Raw genomic sequence first — 22,864 nt, forward strand, 5'->3', positions numbered from 1 at the left:
CAAGTGCTGCTGCCCAGGGTGATCCAGTGTGGGCTGTAATTTTCGTATGGCAGCGAAACCTGGTACGTATGCTAATGCCTTGACGCGGAACCGATTTACATTGGAAGAGAAAATATTTCCAATTTTGGCCACCAGATGCTAAGCTGGCGCTGTACCGCATCTCATCGACGCCTCTGGCACTAACATTGAACGAACGATGTAGGCAGCGGTTAATAATAAAGCCTATATTATGTCTTTCTCACTTGTTTGTCCTTTTCTGCCGCGTCCCGTTCCTCATCCGTTACATATGGAAACATTTCTATACGTCTTTCTTGCATTTACAGCGCCAGAGTTTCACCATGTGGCCAAATTTGGAACTAATTTTTTCCAGCGTGAATCGTTTCCGCATTAATGCATTACAATATCTACCTAGTTTCGTTGCCCTGAGATAATTACAGCCTGCCTTGGACCTCTGTGAGCAACTTCATTTCAATTACAACCATCTGCAATTTGGGGTGGTCTGTCTCATCTGCCCCACTCTGTATACTCTTTCCTACCAAATCACGTGCTTGCAATGCCACCTGGTAGCGCTTTATCTCGGAGTGGGCCGTGGTCACAGCGTGTCAGTTCACCATTATATGTAGAATGGAAATCAATAACGGACTAAGTGCCAAAAGACTAATTTCGAGTTATTCAGATTTATGTTTTGGCAAAAATATTTTAATGAAAAAGCCTCAACAATATTTTGTAGTTGTTATCAACAGTAAGAGTCACAAGACTATTGCAAAATTTTTGGAATTCCCTTCCTTTTATCAATGAAAATTAAAGTATTATAAAAAAACATAACGTGGTAAATGCCATCAAGATATTGGCAGAAATGAGGTAAGTGCCAATGAAAAGAATCTCAGGCAATTATCAGTTTTTTTACTAATAAACTTTTTACAGGCAAATTTTAGATATATACTATACTGTGATTACAGTATATTTAATGGTCCTTTTAATTTTCTAGAACACAATGCAATTTTAATCGATTAAATGTTAGAAAAATGCTCTATTAGCTATTTTCAAATACGGCAGCAGACGTTGCAAATCATTTTCGTTTTCAGCTGATACGTTGTTTTTACATTGTTGTGACGGTAAAATGAAGTTCTTCATTACGTCAGTGGTAAGCCCTTTCTTGAAAATCTCGTAGTTGCTCCAGTCTTACAGTTCGTTAAACACTGTGCTCATCTTGACACCACCAGGTGCAATTTTTGTCACTTGAATCCTACTACGTTTGGAAATATTTATATTTGTTGTGTTGATATATGTATTGGGTGCTTTTATAAAATAAAAGAGTCCTCGGCTAAAGCATAGTAATCACAAATCGATTGTTAGGTGTCGCATTCTCTGTAAGTCTGACGAGGTCTTTACATACATAACACTCTGACGTTCTTCCAACCTCTTAAGTTTTTCAACGTGGGCAAAATCTCCGTCACTCGCTGCAAACAATTACAAAGCTTCAAGGCACGAAGCCAGCTTTAGCCTCACCAGTGGGTCGGCATGTATCGCTCAAGTTATATTTCGCACTACTAGAAATGATACACTGCTGGCCATTAAAATTGCTACACCACGAAGATGTGCTACAGACGCGAAATTTAACCGACAGGAAGAAGATGCTGTGATAAGCAAATGTTTAGCTTTTCAGAGCATTCACACAAGGATGGCGCCGATGGCGACACGTGCAACGTGCTGACATGAGGAAAGTTTCCAACCGATTTCTCATACACAAACAGCAGTTGACCGGCGTTGCCTGGTGAAACGTTGTTGTGATGCCTCGTGTAAGGAGGAGAAAGGCGTACCATCACGTTTCCGACTTTGATAAAGGTCGGTTTGTAGACTATCGCGATTGCGGTTTATCGTATCGCGACATTGCTGCTCGCGTTGGTCGAGATCCCATGACTGTTAGCAGAATATGCAATCGGTGGGTTCAGGAGGGTAATACGGATCGCCGTGCTGGATCTCAACGGCCTCGTATCACTAGCAGTCGAGATGACAGGCATCTTATCCGCATGGCTGTAACGGATCGTGCAGCCACTTCTCGATCCCTGAGTCAACAGATGGGGACGCTTGCAAGACAACAATTATCTGTACGAACAGTTCGACGACGTTTTCAGCAGTATGGACTATCAGCTCTGAGACCGTGGCTGCGGTTACCCTTGACACTGCATCACAGACAAGAGCACCTGCGATGGTGTACTCAACGACGAACCTGGGTTTTCGGATGAATCCAGGTTCCGTTTACAGCATCACGATGGTCGCATCCGTGTTTGGCGACATCGCGGTGAACGCACATTGGAAGCGTGTATTCGTCATCGCCATACTGGCGTATCACCCGGAGTGATGGTATGTGGTGCCATTGGTTACACGTCTCGGTCACCTCTTGTTCGCATTGACGGCACATTGAACAGTGGGCGTTACATTTCAGATGTGTTACGACCCGTGGCTCTACCCTTCATTCGATCCCTGCGAAAGCCTACATTTCAGCAGAATAATGCACGACCGCATGTTATAGGTCCTGTACGGGCCTTTCTGGATACAGAAAATGTTCGACTGCTGCCCTGGCCAGCACATTCTCCAGATCTCTCACCAACTGAGTACGTCTGGTCAATGGTGGCCGAGCAACTGGCTCGTCACAATACGCCAGTCACTACTCTTGATGAAGTGTGGTATCGTGTTGAAGCTGTACCTGTACACGCCATCCAAGCTCTGTTTGACTCAATCCCCAGGCGTATCAAGGCCTTTATTACGGCCAGAGGTGGTTGTTCTGGGTACTGATTTCTCAGGATCTATGCACCCAAATTGCGTGAAAATGTAATGCCAGTTTTAGTATAATATATTAGTCCAATGAATACCCGTTTATCATCTGCATTTCTTCTTTGTGTAGCAATTGTGATGGCCGGTAGTGTAGTAACGGTTAGGCCGCTTTTGAGGTTGTTGTCAACGGCACGTTGCTTGTTCCTCACGTCTAATTAAAAAAAAAAAAAACTTTCCGTTTAGATCGTTATTGATTTCCACTCTACAGTTGTTCTTCTGAGAGTGTCCTGAAAGTTTGGCCACACTTTTACGCTACAGCTTGTTGTCCTGCATATAAGGTACGTCGGCAACTGTAAGCTTCATTAGAGAACAGTTACACTCTCAGAGACGGCGATGCCAATAGCATGCGGCAGGCACCATTTCCAGCAAGTGGCGAGCGTACTCACTTTCTGTGGCCAGCAGCAGCCGCAGGAGAAGGCGGAGGCACCCGGAGAACCTTCCTGTGGTCCGGATCTCCGCATCCGGCGCCTCTTCCGCACCTTGCTGGGCACGGCGTACATGTAGTTGGAGAAGCGCCGGCGCGAGTGCCGCACTATCGATACCCAGTCGATCATGGTGTCGACGAGTCTCGCAACACTGCCAAACCACTTCCACTGCAGCACAACCACCTGCCGTCGACAACGTCCAGTGTCGATGTAGTTAAGAGACGGTCGTTTTTGGGATAACCACTGGCCTCGCTTACATAGCGAACAGAACTTCAGAAGTTGTCACCTGTCGCAACTGCACTGTGTGGGATCCGAGTGTTTTGTTCACCAACGTGTTTGTAGTTCACACATTTCTGACAGTTGTACACCACCACGAACCTCCATTTAGTTCTTGCCCGATATGGAGCCGCCTATGGAACGACAAAGTAATGGTAAGAATCCATAAATAAGAGATGCGTACGTATTACACTCTTTGAAATTTTGAAGGTCTTTTTTTACGTTATCTACGACTTGTACAGAAGCCAGACAGCAGTAATAAGAGCCGAAGGACATGAAAGGAAAACAGTGGTAGAGAAGGGAGTGATACAGGACTGTAGCTTTTCCCCGATGTTATTTGGTCTGTATTTTGAGCAAGCAGTGAAGGAATCCAAGGAAAAATTTGTGAAGGGAACTAAAGTTCAGGGGGAAGATATAAAACTTTGAAGTTCGACGATGACATCGTTAATGGTCCGGAGACACAAACATTAACATTAACAAAAGTAAAAAAAAGAGTATTGAATGTATTAGAATGAAATCAGGCAATACTGAGGGAATTAAATTCGGAAATGAAAGAGAATAAAGTAATGCAGCTTTTATATGTGGACAGCAAAGTAACAGACGATGGGCTAGGCAGAGAGGATACGAAGTGTACGAGGTGTGGCTAGAAAAAAACCGGACTAGTACTGGTGAAACAATAAAACGAATGCAATAAGGCTGAAAGTAGCGTGGCCTGTCACGTGACTCTCGCTCCGCCTACTGCTCGAGTTTCATCTGCCTCCTGCACTCAGTCTGCCCGTGGCGTCTGTTTTAAGTAGTTGACGTTTTGTCTGTGCGTCGGAAAATGTTGAGTGTACAGAAAGAACAGCGTGTTAACATCAAATTTTGTTTAAAACTAGGAAAATCTGCAAGTGAAACGTTTGTAATGTTACAACAAGTGTACGGCGATGATTGTTTATCGCGAACACAAGTGTTTGAGTGGTTTAAACGATTTAAAGATGGCCGCGAAGACACCAGTGATGACATTCGCACTGGCAGACCATTGTCAGCAAAAACTGATGCAAACATTGAAAAAATCGGTAAACTTGTTCGACACTTTCCTTGTCAACTCCTGTTAACTCAGACACTGCTCTGATTGTTAAACGGCGATCTTGTCGAACAAGTTCACCGATTTTTTCAATGTTTGCATCAGTTTTTGCTGACAATGGTCTGCCAGTGCGAGTGTCATCACTGGTGTCTTCGCGGCCATCTTTAAATCGTTTAAACCACTCAAACACTTGTGTTCGCGATAAACAATCATCGCCGTACACTTGTTGTAACATTACAAACGTTTCACTTGCAGATTTTCCTAGTTTTAAACAAAATTTGATGTTAACACGCTGTTCTTTCTGTACACTCAACATTTTCCGACGCACAGACAAAACGTCAACTACTTGAAACAGACGGCACGGGCAGACTGAGTGCAGGAGGCAGATGAAACTCGAGCAGTAGGCGGATAGAGAGTCACGTGACAGGCCACGCGACTTTCAGCCTTATTGCATTCGTTATATTGTTTCACCAGTACTAGCCCGGTTTTTTTCTAGCCACACCTCGTAGACTCGCAATAACAAGAAAAGCGTTACTGAAAAAGAAGTATTCACTGAAGTCTAATACAAATCAGGAAGTCTTTTCTGAAAATATTTGTGTGTAATTTAGCCTTGTATGTTAGAGAAACTCGAACGATAGACAGCTCACACAACAAGAGAACAGAAGCTTTTGAAATATGTCGCTAAGAAAAATTGTTGAAGATCAGATCGGTATATCAGACAACGACCGACGAGACTGTGAATCGAAATGGGAAAAAAATTATGGTATAATTCATCTAAAATAAGTAATCGGTTTACAAGACAAAGTCTGAGGCAGCCGAGTATTGTCTGTTTGGTAATGAAGGGAAGTGTGTGTGGGGGTGGGGAGGGGGAGAAAGAGGTATGGGCGGAGGGAGTCGGGGGATGTAAAAATTGTTAGGGAGAACTAGGTTTGAATACAGTAGGCAGGTTAAAGTGGACGTTGTCTGTAGTTATTCGGAGATGAGGCTTGCACAGGAAAGAGTAGTGTGGAGAGCTGCAACAAACTGGTTATCGTTCTGATAACCACAACAACAACAATACTCAGTCTCTCCAGCACTCGGCTGTAGCAGAGCACCTACAACCATATAATTATATTATATTATTGGTTTCCCTATGACGACAAGATTCTCCCTTAATTATAAACGTATCTTGACACCAATACGAGGAAGACAACCATTTCTGGATAGCCCCTAATGTCTTTGGTACGATAAAGAACATTTTGAGGCGTACCTAGCAAGGATGCATTGACAACGGTTTAGTGTGAAGGCACTGGTTATGTGCCTCAATGTGTCTATATTCCGACGTAATTGTCGTAAGGGAGTGTGACTAAGTTAAATGTTTGCTTGACAGCACAATAGTGAAGCCATAGTCACAGTACACAATTTTTTTTTTAAAAAAAGGAATACATTACTGTTTTATCGGACTACGTCGTTATTTTCAAATGTAAAACATCAGTTGGAGAATATATAATTGGAAATGTGACTATACAATGTGCTTTATGGTACCTGTTGCATAAGGAGTTATGATCTGAAGATGGTTTCTCAACAAGGCAAATCAGATTTACAGCTGCTTCTTTACATTGCCATCAAGGCAACTAAATTTATAACGAACTATTATGAATCAAGTATCTCCTCAGCTGCGTCAGGTATAACAAATACATTCGCCCTGTTACATTAATTAATCGTCACAAGCGAAAATTTTCCGGCTGCAGCGTCTCCCTACTGCGGACTAATTATGTTACTGTGTGTAATTACTTGATAAGGACAAAGAATTCTGATTGCGCAATCAGAATTGATTGGCAGAAATAATACTAACTAAAATTTGCGTTCGATGGAACACCTAATGAGGCAGCTATTGATACGAAAAGCTGGTGATATGAAAAATTGGATGTGTCGTAAACAGGGGCTTGTTTCGGGATATCATTACAGCACCGGAATTATATTGCTGAACTGACAGGTGCTTCACAATTCATGTACAAAACATAAACACTCAGTATGGAAGTGTTACCGAGAGAAAATTTGTGCCACATTATCTGCGTTGCACGTAGAGATAAACAATGAGCGTATTTTTAAAAGGATAAAATTTTACGTATGGACTGTTATTACATGTATTTATTCATCACGGTTGCGACTTCGGCCAATTATGCTGGTTTCTCGTGACACATGTAACAAACCAAATTACATAAAAGCCAGTTCAACTTGAGCAACACATTCTTTTCAAAAAATATTTCATAACAACAAGATTGTTTTAGAAACAATTATAGCTATTCCTAATTTACTACATTGTGCATCAGAGCATCGTTCTATTTAAGAGAAGACTGTCCTCGAGTCAACCATGTTTCCCTACGTATAATAAGACAGGAGTCTTCGTCATTCATTCATAAAAAAGTAGTAACTCTATATATACTGTTCTCGGTTTAGTAAAGTGTTACTTTCTCCTGTGCTGGACACCAGAATTGTGTCCTCCTGAAAGAAACGGCGCATTAATCACTTTGTAGTGAGATAGGAAGCGCTACAATTTTTGAGAAAACAAATCTGTTTATTTGTAAACTGTTTTAAGAAACGAAATTATTTCTAAATTTGAATTGGTCTCTAAGCAATTTATGTTACTACAGTTGTGACTTCAAAATGGCATACCAGGCTGAAATCGCGACTACTTTGGATAAATACATTTAATAACAGTCCATCACCCGCGTCCGTAACCGACGTTACTAAGAAGCGTTTGTGATGTGACGCTCGAATTTCAGCTAAGCCGGTTAGAATCATGATGATTGAAAATTTTCACTCCCATTATTTATCCGGAGAGGGGAGGAGAGGTGGATTCGTCACATTCCTGATCACGACCCTTTGCGCAAATGTCCTGGATTAAATTTCCTACAACTGTGCAGTGTCTTGTACACTGCAGGGATGTGACACTGTTGATGGTGATGGTGATTAAGCTCGGCAATCCTCTTAGTGCTATTCGAGAGGGGCAGGCTGTGTGCTACAGTCGGGATTCATTCTCTCCCTTCCCTTCATCCAAAACAACACAAACCCAACACTACACTGTACAAACACTCATCACACTCAACCACACGACACTTGATACTCCATAAGATGTCGGAGGAATACAACTGCAGTCCGCCTCCATTAGGATCTTAACCGCGAACTGGAGAACCCACCAAGTGTTATCAGAGTGTAGTGCTGGCGGTAAACAGCTCAAATCTGGCAGACAGTCAGCGCATGTCAGGAAAACTAACCCATTAACAACGAAGAGATTAAATAGCGTAAAAAGAAGAATTATAAAAATAGCTTCAAGATCTAGCACACACATCCCTAACAAGGAGACATCCGAAACAGCTAACATTGAATCTTTAAAATATCGACTCATCGGCCTTGCTCGTAAAAGTAACGGAACAGATTAACTGACACTATACTAATGACAGCATACCTACAGGTGGAATTATAGTACGCAGTTCTTCAAATTTCAACACAGCTATACTGGACTCGCATTCGGGAGGACGACGGTTCGATCCCGCGTCCGACCATCCTGATTCGGTTTTCCGTGATTTCCCTAAATCGCTCCAGGCAAATGCCGGGATGGTTCCTTTGAAAGGGCACGGCCGACTTCCTTCCCTGTCCTTCCCTAATCCGATGAGACCGATGACCTCGCTGTCTGGTCTCTTCCCCCAAACAACCCAACCCATCGACACAGTTACCCGCCGCATACAACAGCCCAATGCGTAAAGAAAACAGTCGAAGACTACAATGAAGTAGAACTCTGAACACGAGCAGCCAGTAACATCAACCCTTACAAGGACGCCGGACAAGAAAAACTTTGAAAATACGAAGGAAACCGACTGTCCCCAATATAACAACAGGTGAGGGGTTACAGTGTTTTCCCTCGCATGTTAGAAATATTGTATCTCCTTAAAACCAAAATCAAAATAAAAAAATCAATAGACAGTACAGTCAAAATACTACTTTCTTCCCTTCTGCAAATGAGTGGAATGCAAACAAAAAGTGGATTCTTATATTGGAAATACCGATCATACACTGGTGAGATACATTTAAGGGCAGTGGTAATGGCATTATGTATCGCTGCCAAGTAACACTGCTGGATGAAACGCGCACAGTACATGGAACGAATTGCTACAGTATAGTATCGAAAGTATTTTTAAAAAATACGCAATGAAACGAACGGAAAGAACACTTTTATTCAAAGACCATAATTACACTGATATCACCGGGATTCATGATGGTTCCCTGGACATTACAAACGACAGCACATGTTCCCTAATAACGTAAGTGGGTTGGGTTGGGTTCTTTGGGGGAGGAGACCAGACAGCGAGGTCATCGGTCTCATCGGATTATGGAAGGACGGGGAAGGAAGTCGGCCGTGCCCTTTCAGAGGAACCATCCCGGCATTTGCCTGGAGCGATTTAGGGAAATCACGGAAAACCTAAATCAGGATGGCTGGACGCGGGATTGAACCGTCGTCCTCCCGAATGCGAGTACAGTGTGCTAGCCACTGCGCCACCTCGCTCGGTAATAACGTAACTCATCACCACATACGTCAATGCATGCTATACAATGTGCTCTAGTGCTGGCTGCAACATTGGTAAAGATTGGTAAGGAGTTCTTGTGGTACCGTGTTCCATTCCTCCACCTCAGCGTCTGACAACTGGGGCATGGTCGTTGGTGCTTGGACTTGATGCAGTAATCTCCCAAACGCGCCCCACATGTGATAGATGGGATTTACGTAGGTGAAACTGACAGGTCAGTCCATTCACCGAACATCCTATCGTTCCCAGAGCGCCCCCACCGACGCTGTCATCCATAAAAATGAAGTCAGGAGTGAATGTACCACTGTATATATATATATATATATATATATATATATATATATATATATATACGCTCATGGCGTAACAGTACACTATCACTATAAAGTGGACCGTTGGATGTACCATGTTCAAAGATATGGGGGTCAGTACTCCCATGCACCATTATGCTCAGCCATACAATAACACGTGGTCCACCAGGACTGTCACTTCCGACTATGTTCCTGAATGCATTATGTGTTGCCACCTTTTGCCTTATGCAGGCAGGTCCACCAGCACTGACAAACATGATGGATTTGGTGGTCGACGTGTTAAAGTGGGGAGGGGGGTAATGTTGTTGTGTGGGATTACTCCAAATCTTTGAAAACGGTATGCTTTACAGACGAATGGCAAAACTGGTAGTGGCCGACATCGGTGAAGATCAGTTTGGATTCCGTAGAAATACTGGAACACGTGAGGCAATACTGACCTTACGACTTATCTTAGAAGAAAGATTAAGGAAAGGCAAACCTACGTTTCTAGCATTTGTAGACTTAGAGAAAGCTTTTGACAATGTTGACTGGAATACTCTCTTTCAAATTCTAAAGGTGGCAGGGGTAAAATACAGGAAGCGAAAGGCTATTTACAATTTGTACAGAAACCAGATGGCAGTTATAAGAGTCGGGGGACATGAAAGGGAAGCAGTGGTTGGGAAGGGAGTAAGACAGGGTTGTAGCCTCTCCCAGATGTTATTCAATCTGTATATTGAGCAAGCAGTGAAGGAAACAAAAGAAAAATTCGGAGTAGGTATTAAAATCCATGGAGAAGAAATAAAAACTTTGAGGTTCGCCGATGACATTGTAATTCTGTCAGAGACAGCAAAGGACTTGGAAGAGCAGTTGAACGGAATGGATGGTGTCTTGAAGGGAGGATATAAGATGAACATCAACAAAAGCAAAACGAGGATAATGGAATGTAGTCGAAGTAAGTCGGGTGATGTTGAGGGTATTAGATTAGGAAATGAGACACTTAAAGTAGTAAAGGAGTTTTGCTATTTGGGGAGCAAAATAACCGATGATGGTCGAAGTAGAGAGGATATAAAATGTAGACTGGCAATGGCAAGGAAAGCGTTTCTGAAGAAGAGAAATTTGTTAACATCGAGTATAGATTTAAGTGTCAGGAAGTCTTTTCTGAAAGTATTTGTATGGAGTGTAGCCATGTATGGAAGTGAAACGTGGACGATAAATAGTTTGGACAAGAAGAGAATAGAAGCTTTTTAAATGCGGTACAACAGAAGAATGCTGAACATGAGATGGGTAGATCACGTAACTAATAAGGAGGTATTGAATAGAATTGGGGAGAAGAAGAGTTTGTGGCACAACTTGGCTAGAAGAAGGGATCAGTTGGTAGGACATGTTCTGAGGCATCAAGGGATCACAATTTAGTATTGGAGGGCAGCGTGGAGGGTAAAAATCGTAGAGGGAGACCAAGAGATGAATACACTAAGCAGATTCAAAAGGATGTAGGTTGTGGTACGTCTGGGAGATGAAAAAGCTTGCACAGGATAGAATAGCATGGAGAGTTGCATCAAACCAGGACTGAAGACCACAACAACAACAATATGCTAATCTTCTACTTCATTGTGACGTTGTACTCCTCCTCTATGTGCGTCATTTTAGAGGCGCATTCTACCCTATTTTTATCGACGACAATACGCAACCGCATCGACTACCGCAGGTGGAGCAGCTCTTGGGACGATGGGATACTTGGCGAATGATCTGGTCTGCCCGTTCTCCGGACTTGAATCCCATCGAGCACGTGTGGTATGCGTTGGGGATACATATTGCATCACGTACACATGCAAGCATTTGTCAACCACGCTAGTGGCGAAATCTAACGTACTTCCAGAAGGACCTCTTACCAACCATGTGACCCACATGAGCACGTTACAGACCATGCACTGCCGTCCTTGGTGATAACACACGGTTAAGAACCAAATCGCGCCTTGTGTAATGTCCAGGAGATCACCAAAAACCTCAGTGTCTTGAGTGTAATTATTGTCTTTTAATGCAACTGTCACTTCTGTTCGTATCATTGATTATTTCTTCTGCTTGCCTTCTGGTCTTACCTGTAGCAGTTCTTTCTATGTATAGCCCAAGTTTCATCGAGCACTGTTACTTGGCAGTGAGACATCATGCGAATGTTATTTTCATCCTTAAGTTTTGCATAGGATTGTAGATTACTAAATGTTATGGAGTTCCAGGCATATGGCCGAAGATTTGCCCGTGAGAAATAGCGGTAGAACAGGCAGTGCTGTATAATCCGTGATCGATAAACGGTTATAATTCATAGCGAGTTCTACCAGAGGGTTTTAGAACGTCTGATAAACGCAAGCAAGACGCTGAGTGATCACGAACGGATGGTGTACAGTGTCGCGAGTGGTACTAATGAATATTTGAGTGAGTCTATTTCTCGCGTGCGCCCGCCCCGATAGCTGAGTGGTCAGCGCGGCGGTCTGTCGCGCCAAGGGGCCCGGGTTCGATTCGCGGCTGGGTCGGAGATTTCTCCGGTCAGGGACTGGGTGTTGTGTTGTCCTCATTATCATTTCATCATCTTCAGCGAGAGGTAACGGGAAACCACCACTGGAATCACTTCCCCAGACGCTCATGAGGTGGACCTCTCTTACGAGGCTTCCCCCATGACAAGAACTGCCTTAAGGCAGAACACAAAGTTAGTTATATCTCGCGTGCGGAAGCAAAGGGACTTGAGGAACTAAAGCTGTAGAGGAAATTTAAAGCTTAACTACGGTAATCGTCTTCACATGAACGTAGCTAGGATGCGGTAGTTACGTAGCGATGAAGTGACTTACACAGGGCCGGCCGCGGTGGCCGAGCGGTTCTGGGCGCTCAGTCCGTAACCGCGCGACTGCTACGGTCGCAGGTTCGAATCCTGCCTCGGGCATGGATCTGTGTGATGTCAAATGGCTCTGAGCACTATGGGACTCAACTTCTGTGGTCATCAGTCCCCTAGAAATGGCTCTGAGCACTATGGGACTTAACATCTATGGACATCAGTCCCCTAGAACTTAGAACTACTTAAACCTAATTAACCTAAGGGCATCACACACACCCATGCCCGAGGCAGGATTCGAACCTGCGACCGTAGCAGCAGCGCGGCTCCGGACTGGAGCGCCTAGAACCGCACGGCCACCGCGGCCGGCTGTGTGTTGTCCTTAGATTGGTTAGGTTTAAGTAGTTCCGAGTCTAGGGGACTGATGATCTCAGATGTTAAGTCCCTTAGTGTTCAGTGCCATTTGAACCATTTTTTTTTACTTACACAGGGTAGACTAGCGTGGAGTCTTCGGACTGGAGACTCCAACAACAACAAGTAAAAGAAATATACATAGAACGAAAGCGAATACATAAAATGAAATGACAGCGTATGGCATTGTTGGCAGGCTTCGGCGACTTGCAAGTCAATGATGAAGAAGAGCACACAACACCCAGTCATCACGAGGTAGAGAAAATCCCTGACCCCGCCGGGAATCGAACCCGGGACCCCGTTCGCAGGAAGCGAGAACGCTACCGCAAGACCACGAACTGCGGACAGCGAATACATGATATTATGAGATGGTCTGTGACACATGTCAATTACTATCGTGAAAGTTGCTCAGCTGGTTACATTCATTAGCTTCTTCATAGAAATGACAGTATGAAACGCACACTTCAGTATTCAGATGTGAAAGAATAATAAGCCCTTTAAGAAGTGGCGGAACTGACTAATTCGAATAAAACATTCTGTATAATACGCGTCAAGTTTTTATTATTTACAGAGATATATCTGGCTACAGAGATAAAAGTTTTCAAGCGATGCGTCAGTACTCCAGTTGCAATGAAATTACTTATCGACTGTAATTTTTGTTTTGAAGTTTAATCTGTGAAGTTTTGTCTGAATTTGCGTAAGTGAATATTTCACTAATTGTGACTAATTTGTTTCCCTAGTCTGCTTCTAAAAACGCCGCATCATCTCAGAGGGTTACTTTATCAAAACTTTTTAGGGAAATAGCTTACAGCATCACTGGAAGTGGTTGCTTTGACTAAGAGGTTGGGAATATTCTTCCAACATGTGTATATAGTTTCCTGTACGTTCTAACATTCGTCGGAAGATGCATCGGGAGAAGTTGTGTCGTTTCTTGATCACCATGGTCCGCGAACTTTATCCATTAAGATTTCTGCCTATGGAGATGGTTCAGAAGTGAAACCTGCAAAGAAATAATAAACACAAGGAACGAATTGAACTTCCCGATTATGAACGGTGCTGCCCCCATAAAGAAATGCTAAAACGACTTCAGAAGAACTAAATTTGGTGTTGTAAAGATGGGACGTGTGAAAATAAACTGTGAACTTCATCATACGACTTTTCTAACACTTTCAGGGAGTATTTGTTTGGGTTACTTTATGACAGTTGTATCTTTGTAACCGACATAAGTTGTTACATTGAATGTTTTATTCGAATCAGTGTATCCTACCACCTCCGGCTTGTGATTATATACGAGGGCTATTCCGAAAGTAAGGTCCGATCGGTCACGAAATGGAAACGACTATGAAAATCCGATAAAGCTTTGCACAGATGTGTTGGGTAGTGTCTCTAGTATAACCCCAGTTAGCATCACGTCGCTCTTCTCATTTCTGAGCTCGCAGTGAGTGCGTAAAGATGTCTAGAAAATAGTGTCTGCCGCCAAGTACGGGGGCCTGGTGAGAAATTTCCCCTGAAGCTATGCAGCTAACATTACATAACTGTCGTGCTGTTTCGTCTTCAAGACAATTCTCAGCCGCATTCTGCAGGGGCAATGAAGATGCTCCTGCATCGTTTTCAAATGGAAATGTGAGATTACCCACAATACAGCCCGTAATTGTCTCCCTCTGAGTTTCAGCTCAGGTCACATGAACCGCTGGTTATGAAGACAACATTTCGGCACAAGACAACGAGCCGTAGGCCAGCGTAGAGAATTGGCGGAGAGCACTGGCGGCTGCCTTCTATAAGGAGGGTATGGGAAAGTTGGTACAACGCTACGATACACGTCTAAGTCGGGTCGGCGACTATGGAGATAAGTAGCTGCAAGGTGTATCTAACTGTTGCAAATAAAACATTTTTGATTTTTACCGTGGTTTCCATTTCGCGACCTATCGGACCTTACTTTCGGAATAGCCCTCGTACAAAGACGTAGAACTAGCCAGTTTACATGAAACGAATGACTGAAACAAACCGATTCCAGCGAATCTAGCTCGACGTTGTCAGCCATACGGTTGATTGATTTGGTTTTCGAAAGGAAGGAAGATTAAAATCTCGTCAACGACGGAGCCATCGGGGACTGAGTAAACGTTCGTTTTCTGGAAGTAAATCGATCGTATCCTTTCCATTTTCCGTAAGTGAAATAGGGAAACGAAAGAAAACAGGAATCTTGATGGTAGGACGGTGATACGAATCGCCGTCCTCTTGAAATAGTGTCTAAAATTTTCTGAAGAAGACCATTTTGGTCATCATAGACGATTCGATTTATTGGGACACGTTTAACTTTTATCTCAGCGTACATTTTGCATTACTAGCCATTCTCGGTCCATTTCCAAAAGCATACAAGGTAAAACTTCGGTAATTCGAGATAAATCGGGACCGAGTAGGGCTCAAATTTGGGAAAACTTGATTACACGTAGAGTGACAATTTCAGTGATCTTTTATTTAAAAGTATGGTCAGAGCTTGAAGTTCACTGTATTATCATAGTAGAGTTGTTTCATTTGTTAAAGTATTACTCAGAGTTCGTTTCAGAAACAGTGTTTTAATAGAAACTCAGACATTTACTGTAAACATATACGTTTTATATGAATTATCGTACAAGTGTTACTAATTTAAATATTTTATTTTCGAAAAATAAGAATCAATAGTGTTCTGTGTTTAGTAAGGTTTGTGGAGAACGTCTGCTCTTAGCAGCAGAGTCCCGGCACCTTCACAGAAGCATAACGTCAGATGGTCAGCTGGTTTTACAATCCATGATTTCTGATGTTCCTTTACCAAACGAACAAGACGCTTTGGTCGAATACCACTGCTCTAGTTTCGTTCTGTAACGTCGCCAGGCACCTACTGTTATTCTGCTGCTATCTTTTTATGATTTCCCCACCATCCAGTCTTTCGAGTGCTATAACTTTCGTCTCAAATATCCACCTCGGATTAAACGGAGTCTCTGATGTCCGGGCCTCGAGTTACCGAGTTTTTATTGAGTACACATTTGCATGTGTGGCATCATAATCAAAACGAATTCGTGTTACATAGGTCGATGAATGTGTTCTCACAAAAGTCATATTTACTACTATATAAACACTATAACAACCAGAACGACAATGAGCACCGATTGCGCTGCACGTCGTATGACTGTACTTGCCTTATGCCTTTGGTTCTATTTTGTGTGTTGATTTTCTTAACCAGTGCATCACATCGTTCGGCATTTTTTTCAGACTTTTTCAGACGTATAGAGCATCTGTCTCCTAAGAGACGTCAGGCGAATTTTCTGTGATATTTCGGAAGATGTCTGCAATTTTGTTTTCGTACAGTGTAGCTTGAGTCAGCGCAAAACAACTACTGATCATCAAGTCTTTCATGGGACTCCCAGTTCTAGGCGCTTCAGTCCGGAACCGCGCTGCTGCTACGGTCGCAGGTTCGAATCCTGCCTCGGGCATGGATGTGTGTGACGTCCTTCGGTTAGTTAGGTTTGAGTAGTTCTATGTCTAGGGGACTTATACGATCTCAGATGTTAAGTCCCATAGTGCTTAGAGCCATTTGAACCATTTGATTTTTAAAGCGGAATAAATGAAATTCCGCTTTCGACAGAGCGATGGCAGATTCGTCTATTGCGATATATTTTTTTTATGTATTTATTAACAAGAACAGTACTCCAACAGCAGTTCCTGAGCAACGAGACAGCGCTCATCTGGGCAGTGATGTCGCTGCTGGAGTGCCGCTATTCGTCGTCTGTTACCGTGCTGTTAACACAGATCGATAAAACGAATATCTCATTAGTCTTATGTGGGACCTCCCAGTCGAATGGGCACATAGAATTCAGCTTGAAAAATCAACTTGCACGTAACGAGATCGACACTTTCTGTCGGCTCTGGGCACCGCCTGAGGTACTCGATGCGTAGAATTGTTTTTGACTTACTCCAGCTACACAGTGCACAAACGAAATTGCAAAAATTTGCCGAAGCACCAGAGAAAATGCGCCTGATCATCCATAGGAGGGAGACCCTGTAGAAGAAAAATACTACCTTATTTCTATACACTGACGACCGAAAACATTATGACCACCTACTTACAGGCGTGTTGGTCCACTTCTGGGACACAATTTAGCAGAGATTCTGCGCGCCGTGGATTCTACAAGTATTGGTAAGTTTCGCCAGGTTTGTGACACCAGATGCCTACGCACAGGCCGTAATTTGTGGGCGGTTGGTTTCTGAGCGCGGAGCTGGCGCCAGATAGCGTCCCAGTTGGGCTCCATCGGATTCACATAAGACGAATTTTATGGCCAAGACATCAGTATGAGTTTCCTATCACGCTCCTCGAACCATTGCAGCACGATTATGGCCTTGTGGCGTGCGCAGTTTTACTGCTGGAAGATGCCATCACTGGCGAGGAAGACATCAAGCAGATAGTCCCTAATATCATTCAGATAGTCCACAGCTGTCATGGTGACTTCGATCATTACCACAGGTCCCATGGAAGCCGATGTGAATGCCCCCTGTAACGTAATACTGCTCCCACCAGCCTGCATCCGAGACGCGCTGTACGTGTCCAGCAGCTGTTCGCCTGGATGCCGGCGTTTCTGGTCACGACCATCGACCTGGTTCAACAATAAACTTGATTTACCCGACCAGGCGACACGATTCCGTTGATCCCTGGTCCAATGTCGATGATCCCATGCCCACTGTAATCATCACTGACCATGACGTTGGGTCACCATGGGAAAACGTAGCAGCCCTCTGCTGCAGAACACCATGTTCAACGCTGTGCACTGAACAGTGTGCATCAAAACAACTGTGCCTGCGCCAACACCGTCGTCAAATTAGCCACAGATTGGGGCCTGCCCTTCTCTCCTCCTCTAGAGAGCGTGTGCGACTCCGATCCCTGTGATGAGGTATAAACGTCTAACTTCTTGTGGTTTCAGCATTCGTCAACCATTTTCCATTGACGCTCACGACAGTAGCACGCGGACATCCCACCAGCTCCGCCGTTTCAGAGATGCTCGCTCCCAGGCACTGGGTCACAACAGTCAGGCTTTTCTCAAAGTCGCTCAAGACCGCGGATTACCGCATTTGCACAGCTTATCGTCGCTAGAATGATTCCCCATCCATCTCTTTCCGCTCATATACTCCTCTTACCGCGCCACGTACCCTCGGAGCGCCATCAGGCAGCTTGCAACCTCTGGGTGGGCAGTGGTTGGGTTGGGTTGTTTGGGGGGGGGGGGGGGAGAACAGACAGCGAGGTCATCGGTCTCATCGGATTAGGGAAGGATGGAGAAGGAAGTCGGCCATGCCCTTTCAAAGGAACCATTCCGGAATTTGCCTGGAGCGATTTAGGGAAATCACGGAAAACCTAAATCAGGATGGCCGGACGCGGGATTGAACCGTCGTCCTCCCATGGGCAGTGGTCATAATGTTTTCGTTCATCAGGGTATTACATTGTTCGAGGTCTTCGCCTGTTTGCGATGGAAGGCCATTTTAAACACTACCTCTGACAGCCACATATTTATTCTCCCTCCTCGACACCTTCCAATGTTTCCACCCTCAGCCTCAGCTGGATATCTTGGTTTAGATGCGTACTTTCCTTTACTTCAGCCATTGGTCGGCTGTGCTTTCTAATGTCAACTTGCCTCGGTAAGTTAGATACAACAGTCTCACTACATTAGCTCACTGATCACTGAAAATAACTTAGTGTCTTTAGGTGAAATAAAAATGGGTCGAGCACATGTTGCTTAGCTGGCAGGGGGATGTTAACCAGAATGAGTGCCTTACTTGTGGCTTTCTTTGTTACGAAGATTGGAACTGTGGTACTGAGCGCAGCGGGTTTTGAATGCGCGCCAGACAGCGTGGACCTCGATTACCACTAGGGGTCTCTGCAGCCGTCGCGCCGTAAGCTGTGGCTGCGAGCGCTCCTGGCCTGTGTATAATGTGAGGGCGCCACTGTGCAGCACGTGGTCCCAGTGTCCAATAGCGAAGTACCACATCCTGTATTTAAGCGCCTGCCTCTCGATCAGCAAGGACCCCCCCGACCTTTTATAAATACCGTCAAATCCTTGAACGCCATGCTCTCTACCTTCCCTATCGCATCCATCTCCCCTCCCCCACGCGGATCCTGTACGATCTCATTCCGTTCCCCCACCTCCTCCTTTTCCTTGAAAGGATATGGATCCTGTACACCTCCCGCAAACTCGATCCTCCTCACCCGCTTGTCTCGCCCATCCTCTCCCACCCCCGCCCGCTGCCGCGCCTGTATTCCCACGTCCCACCCGGTCTCCATCTCTCCCCCTCCTTACCCTCTCCCAAGGTGGCTTCCGCCAGCTCCCCCTCCCTGATGATGTCCTCCTCCCCTCCATCTACCCCTCCTATCAACTTTGATCGTCCCCTACCACTTACTGTGTCCTTTCCTTTAGGCACCCTCCCTCCCTTCTCTCTCCTTTTCCCCCCATTCCCCTTCCTCCACCCCTCTTCCCCCAGGATTCCCCTCCCCCTTCCTCCTTTCCCCCTATCTCCTCTGCCCATGGCATCTCTGCTCTCCCCTCTCCCTCTACCACCCCCCCTCCTCCTCTCTCGGCAGGTCCCCAGACTCATACACGGTTAGTGAACATTCGCGCGCCGGAAATCAACGCCTCGTGTTCTGTGTGTGCCATCATTTTGTGCTTAAATGGTTCAGTGTTATTCGTTTTGTGCACCTACGTTCACGTGTGACAATTTTCGTCTATGTATGTGTCCAAGTGTCTGAACAAATTTTATCTTGGACTTTACGCCCGTGAACGGCTCCATGTATTATAAAAAGTGTTTGTCTCCGTTTCCATGTCCACCATATTTTTTCTCTAATTGTCTTCCTTTGTATCTTTTGTGTTTCTCTGTGGCCACAGAGCGGCGTAGTATGCTGCTGCTGGCCTGCAGGTAGAAAAAAAAAAAAATCAGCGAGGCAGTCTGATATTCGCACGAATCTCTCCGAATCTCGCCTACAGACATTGTGTTTACTTTCCATGTACTAGTGGACGTTGTTGATTTCGTGAGGTTTTCGCTTGTGACCCCGCTGCTTCTTGCGTGTTGTTGTTCTTGGTGTCTTGCACGGTCGTCTTTCGCTCTGCCTGCCCATTCTTTCCCGTTCGTCCGTCTTGTTTGTTCGCGGGCTGCTCCCGTTCGGTCCCGACGCGCTTTCGTTCAAGGCAGCGCCGCAACCGTTACGGTCGCGGTTGCAACAGGAAGAGCAGTACGTCTGTTTTAAATACTATCCTACATTTTTTATTCGGTAATTCGCTTCCTTTTCTCAAGACCAGTTCAAAAACGTATAACACAACCATTTATGTGAATGTGACGTTAAAAAGGTAAAAAAAAGACGTTAAACTTCCTGTAGTAGTTCATAGTACATGCACCTGGCGTAAAGTAACTCATCCACTTAACAATTAACGGTAAGCAAATGGAAACACAAAGGAAATGCACACCGGTTCAAACGTCTTCATCTGAAGCTTTCTGCGAGAACCCTGTACATTACTGAAGAGAAGGTAGGAATGCTATTAATCTTCGGAGAATATAGCTTAGCAGAATAATAACTGGAATAGTGTTTTCACATTTACATTACATCTAGTACGGGTAACGTACGTTTTCCATACGTAAGTAGCATTTCTAGCTTCTATTCGTTGTTGTACATAGAACAGACACAACCGTTCAACCGAAGACAGTTAACCGAATGACCAACGTGTATTTTTGTTGTGTTTCTATTCACTTACTATCAACTGTCAAGTGGGTGAGTTACGTTACCCCAGACACTTGTTCTAGTACAGCGAAGTCGAAGTCAGTTTTATTTACGCATTTAATAACGTATTTTAAAAATGGATTACAAGTAATCTCGACCGCATAAAATTTTTTTCTATAGTAACCGATTTCGGTCAGTATTTAACCATCCTCAGACCCTCATACCATGAAGTTAGGCGCTGGCGGTAAATGGAGCGGATGTTGCAAATCCACGAACGTCGTGCAGGAATTGCGCTGCCTGCATATAAGCCATATTCGATGAGCAGCGCTGCATGAGAATGGCCCGTACCTCATGTGCAGGAATTGCGCCGTATGTACGAGGATTGGAACTTAAATAGTGGCAACTATTTACTCACAATCGATACAAAAGAGTTACATGTTTGCACCCGTTACTGTCCTTCGAAGTAGTCACCAGCGTTGTGTCGAACCCGTTTCCAGCGATGTGGAAGGCATGGTATACCGTTAGCGGAGCCTGTTCTCTTGATGGTGTGAATGGAGCGGTCTACTGTCTGTCGAATCTCTGGAACAGCTCTGAAGCGAATGCCACGAAGCCAAAACTAAAACGCCAGTCCAACGAAAGGAGTCATTATGGGTCGCCGCGAATGTTGAAAGTGCGTCAGAGCCCCAGTATGGTCAAAGTTCTGCTGATTCTCGTGTACGACGGTGATGGTGTTATCCTATCGCATTACGTTCCTCCACGGCAGACCGTCAATGCACAGTATTACTGTTCTTTTTTGGAGCATCACCTGCGACCAGCTTTGTGAAAGAAGCGGCGACACTTTCTGCATAACCCGACCATCATTTTGCACGACTAATGCGAGGGCGCATGCAGCTTAAGCTGTGGCTGCTCTGTTCGGTCGATGGGACTGGGAAGTACTGTACCATCCACTATACCCCCCGGACTTAAATCCTTGTGACTTTGATTTGATTCCGACGATGAAGGAACCACTTCGTAGCATTCGCTTCACAAATGTTCCAGAGATTCGGCTGGAAGTTGACCGCTCCAGTCGCACCATCAACTGAACAGGCTCTGCTAACGGTGTACTACGCCTTCCACATCGCTGGCAACGGGTTCTACACAACGCTGGTGGCTACTTTGAAGGACAGTAACGACAGCAACCATGTAACTCTTTTGTATCGGTTGTGAATAAATAGTTGCCAGTATTTAAGTTCCAACCCTCGTATAAGAGCAGTATCCGATGTGCAGGAATTGTGGTGCCCGTAACAGTGCTGTGACAGAGGTTGATGTTCGTGCAGTTACGACACCCGGTCTATTCACTGCCACCGCCTACCAAAATGATAGATACTTACCAAATCTGGTTATGATCGAAAAAAACTCTTTGTGATCGAGACTCATTGTAATCCATTTTTACCTGCCAGGTTAACCGAGAGCGCTAATGCGCTGCTTTCTGGACTCGCGAAGGCGCGCCGGCCCCGGGTCGAATCCGCCTGCCGGCTTAACGACGGAGGCCAGTGTGCCGGCCAGCCTGGATGTGACTTTTAGGCGGTTTTCCACATCCCACTAGGTGAATACCGGGCTGGTCCCCACGTCCCGCCTCACTTCCACGGCTCGCAAACATCTGAACACATTCGCACTATTACATGGATTCCACTAGACACAGACAGTTGAGGTACACTAATTCCATCCTGGGGGTATGGGGTGGCGGCAGGAAGGGCATCTGGCCACCCCTTCAATTAGCCTTGCCTAAGCCGATTAACCATGCCAGCCCTGCGTCGTTGCGGGAAAAAGGCTCAAGCAAAAGAAAGAAATGAACTCATTGTAATCCATTTTTGAAGCACTCTTAGCTAGACCGTTGTTTGTCCACGAGAAATGTTTCTCAAAAATTACTAATAACCTAGTGTCTACATATTGCTTCACTGCGATGTTTTTGTTCAAAAATGGTTCAAATGGCTCTGAGCACTATGGGACTTAACAGCTATGGTCATCAGTCCCCTAGAACTTAGAACTACTTAAACCTAACTAACCTAAGGACAGCACACAACACCCAGCCATCACGAGGCAGAGAAAATCCCTGACCCCGCCGGGAATCGAACCCGGGAACCCGGGCGATGTTTTTGTACACGTCTTGAGGAGAAGAAGTGAACTACAGAATAAAATTATAGGATGCTGTGTAAAGAAACTTTGTTTTTCATGTCTTAGTAACGAACAAAGTAACAAGAAAAACAATAATGCTGGTTAATGTCACATGGTAGCTAGATAACATCTGCTTCATACATGTTTTATTTTGCCCCTGGACAAAATGTTATTTGGGGTCGTCAAAATAAATGGGGCACCCTTTGCAATCAGCTCTTCCAGCGACACACTGGATTATGCATCTAACTGAATGAGCTACAAAATGAAACGTGCGTCAGATGACTCGCTGAAGTAAGCAAAA

The 22,864-nt window shown here is 44.6% G+C and overlaps 1 protein-coding gene across 1 annotated transcript in view; it reads right to left on the minus strand.

The window, feature by feature from the left end:
• LOC126235487 (uncharacterized) overlaps positions 1-22,864 on the minus strand; it is a 232,440-nt gene that overhangs the window by 198,746 nt on the left and 10,830 nt on the right. Inside the window, exon 2 of the mRNA XM_049944207.1 lies at positions 3,222-3,670. Within this exon, the coding sequence (XP_049800164.1) occupies positions 3,222-3,389 (168 nt within the window). The 5' untranslated portion in view covers positions 3,390-3,670. The remainder of the gene's footprint in view (positions 1-3,221; positions 3,671-22,864) is intronic.

The sequence above is a fragment of the Schistocerca nitens genome, chromosome 2 (genome assembly GCF_023898315.1).
Source record: "Schistocerca nitens isolate TAMUIC-IGC-003100 chromosome 2, iqSchNite1.1, whole genome shotgun sequence".
In the NCBI taxonomy this organism is placed as follows: domain Eukaryota; kingdom Metazoa; phylum Arthropoda; class Insecta; order Orthoptera; family Acrididae; genus Schistocerca; species Schistocerca nitens.